We start from the raw sequence: 9,050 nt of genomic DNA, 5'->3' as shown, positions 1-9,050 counted from the left end.
TGGCTAGGATCATTTAGAGCCCTTTGAAGCTGCATTTAAACTACATTTTGGAAGTTCAAATGTTTTCTTTAAAAAACAATTTCTTTACGACTGAAGACAGAATTACATGAACATCTTGGATGACAAGGGGGTGAGTAAATTATTTGTGAATTGTTGTTCTCCTTTAAAAAAAAAGAAAGAAAGAAAGAAAAAGGAAATGTATGATAAGATGTTATGTCACCCACTATTTTCTGAAATCTGAGATCTGGGCACATTTTGGAAAAAAATAACAATCTTAGTGCATGAAAAAAAAAATGCTCAGAATCGATTCTGAAATGAAATGTTGGTTAAGTTCTTAACAATTATTTAGATTTATTATTAATTTGTAATTATTTAAAAAAAAAAAGCCTGCTTATATAATTTCATAAAAATGCACAAAATAAATTTGATATATAATTGTAATGCATCATGATATCGAATTGAATCAAGTCCAAAACCAGTGATGATTCACACCTCTAATGGCGACGGATGTTGGTAGTTTTATGTGTAACAGTCATCGCACTAGCTGATGATGGCACACGATCTTTAGTGAAGCAGTGCTGAGAGACACTTCTGGGATGCTTCTGAAACACAAGCATTGACTAGAGTGGCCGTGATCAGCTCCGGTGGCCGTGTCGTAGCTGTAATGCGCTGCAGATGTGTGCAGTATAAATAAGGGGTTATCCAATCATTATTGGCAAGGAAAGCCCCTTATATTTAAGAGCAGACATGTATGAGGTTATAGTAAATGCTACAATGAACATGTGACTTTTACTTACACCAGGTGAGCTGTACATGCAAAAAAAAGTTTCCTTTGCAGTTTTGTGAAATATTCCTTTTTTTCGAGTTGCCTGAAAAAAACACCTTATGCAAGTGTAAAAACGTTTTTGTGATATATGGTAGTTTTTGTGAAATTGATTCCATTTTCAATTTTCACAATTTGAAATGTAATGAAAACACAGTTAAGAGCTGCTTTCATCAGTTTTCTTCCATTTGGAGCTGATATTACTTTAGTCACTGTCAGTATGGATGCAGGCAGTAGTCAGGAATAAAATACAGCCTCAACTTCAGGCAGACAATACTTCTTGTGAACAGGAAATTTCAATACTCACACCTGTAAGTAAATGTGGCTGTCAATCCCAAACACTGACAGTCTGAATGTGGCTTGTCAATCATTTCAGAGCCGACAGGAGATATTTGGTTCCTCACGAAAAAAAACTTTTGAATGGCTTCAGAAGACTTTATAAGAAAACTTCAGAAGAACATAGCCCACAACTTTATTTTACTTACCTAATGGTGCTTTTGCCATATTAAAATAAAATCATGGGTTTGAAATGAGTGGGTGAGTAAATGATTCAGTTTTCTTTTGTGGTAAACTTTAACAGAATGGTATTTGCAAGTGTGCACAAATTACTCAAATTATAGCCTGCAAAAAAGAAAAAAGTAAAGAGCCATTTATATAAATCACTACTGCAAGAGTGTTTTACGGTTTTATGGATGTTTTGCAGAGACACAGGATGGTTTAATTGAACGTTTCAGATGCCATCATCTGTAATCTTCTTCCACCTCATCTTCCAGTGTTGTCAAAAGAAAACATTTATCATGAGACTTCATGCACAGTCTTTAATAGTCAAAAGGGTGGCTTATATTAGATCAGTGGTTCTTAACTGGCGGCTTATCATAGGTCAGGTCAGTTCAGTTCAAAACAGAAGACAGTTTGTTGATATTTTGCAAATTCATATAACCTCACTCACGCATTTCCATACGTTTTGCTTGGGTCCACTGATGGTTGAGTTTGAGAGTGGACCTTCATGCTTACTGTTATTCAAAAAATTGAATCTATATGACATCGGTACCTTGTAAAATAGCATTGTTTTTTTGTTTTTTTTCGTGCAATGGAGTTGGTGGTGAAAATGTTAAATGTCCCCTAAGCCATCCCCTAATAGTCAACTAACAGTTAGTCAACAAGAAGAGGCTTGGTCAACCAAACTTCCACAGGAAGTGGGGAAGTCATGCAGTCTGTGACAGATTGTTAATGGTTGTTCTATGTGAAAATGCAATAGAATGGACATCCAAACACTCGCCTATCATTCATCCATCTCATATATGGCTTATCATATGGCTTGAAAACAAAAAAAAATGGTTCACTCTGAGCAGAATCAGAAATATTTTTTAAAGATATTTTAAAATGTTTAGCATTTTTGCATTGTTTAAAAAATGCTACTTGTATAAAATTGCATTTTGAAAAAAAAAAAAAAAGTTGTGTACACTGTAAAAACAAATCTGTAAAATTTACGGTAAAAAAAAGAAGGGAAGTGTGATTGCCGGAATTTTACTGTAAATAATACGGTAGCAACATTTTACAGTTTTCACTAATGCAATAAACATTAATTTAACAATATTAGATGCAACATACAACCCTAATGTACAAAACTGTTAAGAAGAAAGAGTTATTTAAACAAAAACAAAAAACAACCCATCAAATAAAAAAAAAAAAAAAAACGTAAAACAGGGAATTCTGGGAATGTCAATTTACAGTTATTTACTGTCTTTTACCGTTAACCAGTTAATAGGTTTTTCTTGTAACATTTTTACAATTTTTTACCGTTAAATTTGTAATTTTTTACAGCGTAGGCTCACATCGCATTTTATTTTTACTTTCAGAAACAATGTAGGCTCAAATGCTGCTGAAGCAAAATATTTACAAATATTATAAACACAATTATTTCCTTTTCTCCACAAGTTTTCTCTAAAGTTTAGGCTATAAAAACCTCAATCCAAAAACAAATTAATTTAAGGTGATCCCTACTTCTCTCATTCAGCACATTTCCAAATGCTTTTTTACTTCGCTCGCATTGGTGTAAGACATCATCCTTAACATCGACTATCAGCACATGACGGCGGTCACGCTGAATGCAACAGATTGCACAACGGAGCTGTGTAACTTTTTATGTTTCTTTATTTGTATTTTATTTTGATAATGAACAGGCTGCAATGTTGCAAAAATAGGTTATGTCTGTGTGCTCATAATATCGCTAGTTGGTCATACAGCAAGACATCGTTTAAAACTGTCAAGCTTTTGCAAAGTAAAGAAAACTAGCCTACTGTCTGCCGTCTCGTTTTCCTTTATGTGAACTTTGGATCATATCACAATAAATCGAAGCCTATAGTTCTATTCTGTTTTCTCCTTCACAGCCCATTCAGAACCATTTTTGGTTCTACAAAGTACCAGTCAAAGGTTTTTTAAAGAACCATCTCTTTCTTACCTTTTTACAATCTAAAATCCTTCTTTCACTACAAAGAACCTTTTGTGAAACAGAAATGTTCTTCAGAAGTTCAAGGTTCTTTATGGAACCATTTAGACAAAAAAGGTTCTTCTATGGCATCGTGAAGCACCTTTATTTTTAAGAGTGTAATGTGCTTACTGCATGACTGCACTTAAAATACTCTGTCATTTTCAGTCGTACAGATAAGATTAATACATCTTCCGAAACTGTAAAGACACTACGTTTACTTGTGTGCACTCACAACCGCAACAAAACATTCCGCTTTTGTAAAATAATGAAAGCAACCAGAATGTGCTTTCTGCGACTAAAACGGAATTTGTTCCTCTCGCGATAAATCATGGCAATGGATTTTGATGGGATTTGGACAGATTTTGGCTTTAATCGAAAGAGGCGTATGCATGTATCTTTACAAAAGTAGTCAGAGAGCTGCTTCGGAAACGTGTGCGCAGCTGCTGGTATAAACATAACATCAGCTCCAGTGACCGTGTCAGAGCCATTACGCGCTGCAGATGCGTGCAGTGTACATAAACTAAGCATTAATATCAGGGAAAGCCCTTTACATTTGAGAGCGGCTACGTATGAAGTGTTTCTTGGAGTTTATAGTACATTAAAGAATGATCATATGACTTTTTACATATGCCATGTGACCTGTAAATGCGAAAAAGCCGTTTCCATTGCAGTTTTGTGAAATATTCCTTTTTCAAATTGCCTGGAAAACCACCTCATGTCAGCGTAAAAACTTTTTTTCGATATATGGAGTTTTTGCGACATTGACGCATTTCCATTAGACGTATTTTCAATTCACAATTTAAATTTGTGCATCTTGAAGGGTAATGGAAACGCAGCTACTGTCACCACCTTCATCTCTTAAAGGAACACTACACTTTTTTTTTTTTAAAATAGGCTCATTTTCCAACTCTCCTAGAGTTAAACAGTTGAGTTTTACCATTTTAGAGTCCATTCAGCTAATCTCCAGGTCTGGCGGTAGCACTTTTAGCATAGCTTAGCTTAGATCATTGAATCTGATTAGACCGTTAGCGTCTCGCTCAAAAATGACCAAAGAGTTTCGATATTTTGACTATTTCGGTGTAATAATCAAGGAACTTTGCTGCCGTACCATGGGTGCAGCAGGTGCAATGATATTACGCAGCCGTCTGCATCTACACAAACTTAGTGCCGGTCATTTTCAGGTGCGTAATATCATTGCGCCTTCTGCACCCACAGCAGCAAAGTTCCTTGATTATTACTGTAATAAATTTCGCTTTCGCCAACCTAGGGACGCCAATTAAGGCAGTGAATTTAGCTTTCGCCAACCTAGGGAGGTGAAATACGGTAGTGATGGGTACTCATGTCACAGCTGACGTTATGATTCTTGGATCACGTGTCAATTAATGTGTGGTTATGAGTACATCACATAAGAAAGATTGGTGGGATCTCTAACTTGTAGAACCTCTTCTGTATTATCAACACAAGGAAGACACAAGTTGGAATAAAATACATTTTATTAACAAAAGATAGACAAGAGTAATCAACAACTACTAAATGAATACCATGAATGAAGAAGGAATAAAGTGCATAAGATGCATAAGAAGGAAGTGATTATTTTGGGAGTTGCTATGTCAGAGCTACGTTATCTGGACAGATAAACTGTTGCTACTCTGAAACAAATAAGGTGAAGAACCTTATTATGCATCAAACAAATACATGTAAGATTCGTTATCAACTGCAATCAGCTATATAATATCTAATGTAAATTAGAACATCATATACTGATAATATACAACAATGCCAAGGTCTCTGGAAGAGGTTTGGAAGTGATATTTACGTTCGCTATGGTTGAGTGAGCAGTCCGGTGGCGGCGACTTCTTCCACTGGTTGCGCTGGTGGCCGTACAGTGGGGAAAGGAGCAGGAATCCGTTTCGACAGCCTTGAAGATGAAGCGCTGTAGGATGCTGATCTCCTGGAGCACCAAGGGTCCTAAGATCTGGAACACACAGATGTGGCCCTGGAGTAGGTGCTGAAGGTCCTTAGCTTGGAACACGCAAGCAAAAGTACCTGAAGTGAAGGTTTGCTCGCCGGAGCTTAACCTTGTTGCAAATGTCTGTGTGTCTTCTGCCTCTCTGGGCTAGAGACTCAGAACTTGGTCAGTCTGATTGGCTGGTTCCATCAGAATGGGGGGGGACACGTGTTTGCATAGTCCAAACACAAAGCTAGAAAAGTGTCACTAAAGTTTTACCGGTGCATTTATCACTTTCCAAACCATAACCAGAATGCATTTGGCAATGCTACGAACACATTAAGTCCAAACATGATGGGAGAAGATTGAACTGTCATGCATGCATTCATTTGTCCATTAACAGCTGAGTTTGTGTAAGATGTTGCACTACACATTGCTGTCACAAGGAATACTTATTTCTCTGAATAAGTATAAGATGTGTGTGTTGTAGTGTGCATCAGTTTTAAGGTTTGAAAACAGTTATGAATGGATTTGGATGGATCTCCATGATCTCTCTTAGTTTCACCAACTGCTGCTCCATCTGGAGGTCCTAAGGAATTTTCACAGGCCAAACCCTTAGGAACAGTCTCAAGGTGGGTGAAGGGCACAAACTGCATTTTGACCAATAGGAAGTTTTGTCCTTCCCCGGGCTTTGCACCAAAGGTGGTCTTCTTGTGCTCTAAGAGGTGTCTGGCTGTTGTCCTGGCATCTTTATCTGATGCCGTTGGACAATCTGTTTATGTTAGTTCACCAAGATCCAATCAAAATGTAGCAAACCTATATCCTGTATTGTGGTCAGGGAGGGCTCCTGCCATAAACTGGGCCCTGGAATGTTCTGTCCACTACATTACACCGGAATGACAGTATAGTTCCTAGCCATATCAGCCTAGAAAGTTGCAACTTTTCATTTTCCATCCGTCTTTGTACATGATGTAACTACAGAAGAGTCAAGATTTATATAGGAAAAATATTGTCATTATATCTGGTCATTTTTGAGCAAGATGCTAACAGTCTAATCAGATTCAATGATCTATGCTAAGCTATGGTAAAAGTGCTACCGCCAGACCCGGAGATCGGCTGAATGGTTTCTGAAACTCAACTGTTTAACTCTAGGGGAGATGGACAATGAGCCTATTTTCAAAAAAGTGGAGTGTTCCTTTAAGCCGAAAACAAAGAAAGTGCTAGTTTATCAATAACTTATTAAAATGTTAATGCAGTCTCCTTGCTGTTTTCCCTGACACATTCATAATCATTACTTCTGCCGGTATGCTGTGGCAAGTTTTATGCGTGCGCTTGAGTGCTTATTAGGCTATGTAGGCAATTAATGGCTCATTATTATGATTTATATGGTTTATTAATAACAGTGCGACTAATAGTCGACTAATGCTTAAAATGAACGACTACTAGTCGACCAGGGCAGCCCTAATGTTACTGTTTTTCAACAAATTCATTTGTCACTTGATTAAAAGTTAGATAGTCAACGTCCTTAAAAATTTGAACTAAACTACACAAAGTAAAATAAATATGACCCAGACTTTTTCTACTATGACTTTATCAAGACTGTTTTATAAAGATTTTGGTATTGCGTCAGATCGCCACTTGATGTCCAATTAAAAAAAAAAAAAACACATTCAATGCTCGACATGAACAAAAAGACTGACAGGTTCTACTCATTGTGAAATGGTCACATTTAATGAACAACTTCTCATTTTATATACATCTATAAAAAGAACCCAGATACAGGTTACAAGAATCTAAAGCTAATACATACATTATTAAATAATAAATTTTTTCTCATGTTAAAGATACATATCATAGTTTACAAAATATGATCAAGGAGAATTAAGCAATTATGACGGTTTGAAGAAAAGAAGAAAAAAAAAGCAAAGCACAAATAAACAAACAAAAATAATCTAAGGTTCTAAAATTATATTTTATTCAATGATAACCAAAAAGAAAACAAAACAATATTTCTTGAAGAAGGTAGTATTAAACTGTGATATTGACTAGAAAAGTCTGCAAAAACAGATGGCGAAAGGCAAATAGGCAAAGAATGAAAAGATGTTTCCGAACGGTGCTTAATCTTCAGGTGGTCTGACACGACTCGTTCTTCTTCCTGTTACAAAAGGCGGTCCAGAACAGTCCAAACCAATTTGTTATTTACAGTTTCAGCTTCTCTGTGTTCAGGGGCCAAAAGAATGATAAAAGGAAAATAGGTAAACAAAAAGAATACAACAGATATCAAATGATGGCCTTCAAAACAAAAGTGTTACTCCTCAGTCTTTGAAGCTCGTGAAGATTTCGTACTGCCAGTTTCAATCCCTTGCAGACACAGGTTTGGGGAAGCTAGAGATTATGGAAAAAAAAAAAAAAAAAAGACAGTCCAAGTCTTTGGCATGATGAGTTAGCTGTATGTCGTGGAAATCGATGTTACACAAAATGAGCTTTCTTTGTCCTTGGAACATTTGAAGGATCCAAATAGGGTGAAAACAAAAAAACGAAAAAACAAAAAAAACAAAAAACAAAAATGAGATGGATGCATTTCGTTTTGTTTGTTTGTTCGTTTTCTTGTTGTGCTGCCAAGCAGGTGAGTCTCGTGTCCCCAAATCTTTTGCTCCCCTGGGGTTCGGTTCCTGTGTCTGCGTCTGGTCTTCTGTCAGCTGTCGGAGATGTTGAAATGTTTTATTGTTCTTTTGTCTTCCTTTTGTAAATGTCAGCGTTTATTAATCTTTCTAGGTCTTTTTTCTTTCGTGAGAAAAAGAACTTGAATTAAATTATCAATGCACGATATCTATTAACATGTGCAAAATAGAAATAGAAGACTCCTCATTTTTTTCCACAGGAATGAAGCTTACACATCTGGAAAAAAGAAGAAAAGAAAAGAAATGTTAGTTTTGTGCTGGCATATATCTTTACCTCATGGGCAAACATACATCTTGCAATGTTCAATGATAACCATATTATCCTCCAAAATATAATTTATTATAGTTGTAAGCATCATCTAAATAAATAGATAATATTTTAGAATGTTTCTAAAAAACTGATCTCATGTATAACATATATAAAATATAATATTTGGACAAACTGTACTCTTTACTCGCTACTCTGTTTACTAAGGCAAATCTTTGTGGGAAGAAAGTTTATTTTCACTGATTCTTTGCATTTTATGAAAATTATGTACATCTTCCCCCAAACTCATTATACTCACGTTATTTTATTTTATTTTATTTTATTTTATTATTTTATTTTATTAATCCCAGTAGTAATTTTCATAAAATTCACATTTTAAAGTACATCTTCCCCCAGCTTATTATACTTACAATATTTTTATTCTATTTTATTTTATTTTATTTTATTTTATTATTTCTATTAATCCCAGTACTGATTTTCATTGTTTTATTTAATTTTATTTTATTTTATTAATCCTAGTAGTGATTTTCATTATTTTATTTTATTTTATTTTATTGTATTTTTTTTATTTTCATTTTTTTTATTATTATCTCTATTTTATTTTATTATTTCTATTAATCCCAGTAGTGATTTATTTTATTTTATTTTATTTTTTTATCAATTCCAGTAGTGATTTCATAATATTATTATTTTAAAGTAAATCTTTCCCAACTCATTGTACTCACACTATTTTATTTTATTTAAATTTATTTATCCCAGTAGTGATTTTCATTTATTTTATTTTATTTTTTTTATTTTATTAATCCTAGTAGTGATTTTCATTTATTTTATTTATTTAA

The 9,050-nt window shown here is 34.8% G+C and overlaps 1 protein-coding gene across 1 annotated transcript in view; it reads right to left on the bottom strand.

The window, feature by feature from the left end:
- Positions 1-7,660: 7,660 nt before the first annotated feature.
- cntfr (ciliary neurotrophic factor receptor) overlaps positions 7,661-9,050 on the bottom strand; it is a 191,864-nt gene continuing 190,474 nt past the window's right edge. The window contains exon 9 of the mRNA XM_051120746.1: positions 7,661-8,160. Coding sequence (XP_050976703.1) covers position 8,160 — 1 coding nt within the window. The 3' untranslated portion in view covers positions 7,661-8,159. The remainder of the gene's footprint in view (positions 8,161-9,050) is intronic.

This window comes from Labeo rohita, chromosome 10, assembly GCF_022985175.1.
Source record: "Labeo rohita strain BAU-BD-2019 chromosome 10, IGBB_LRoh.1.0, whole genome shotgun sequence".
Lineage (NCBI taxonomy): Eukaryota > Metazoa > Chordata > Actinopteri > Cypriniformes > Cyprinidae > Labeo > Labeo rohita.
This window is presented reverse-complemented; position numbering and strand designations above follow the sequence as displayed.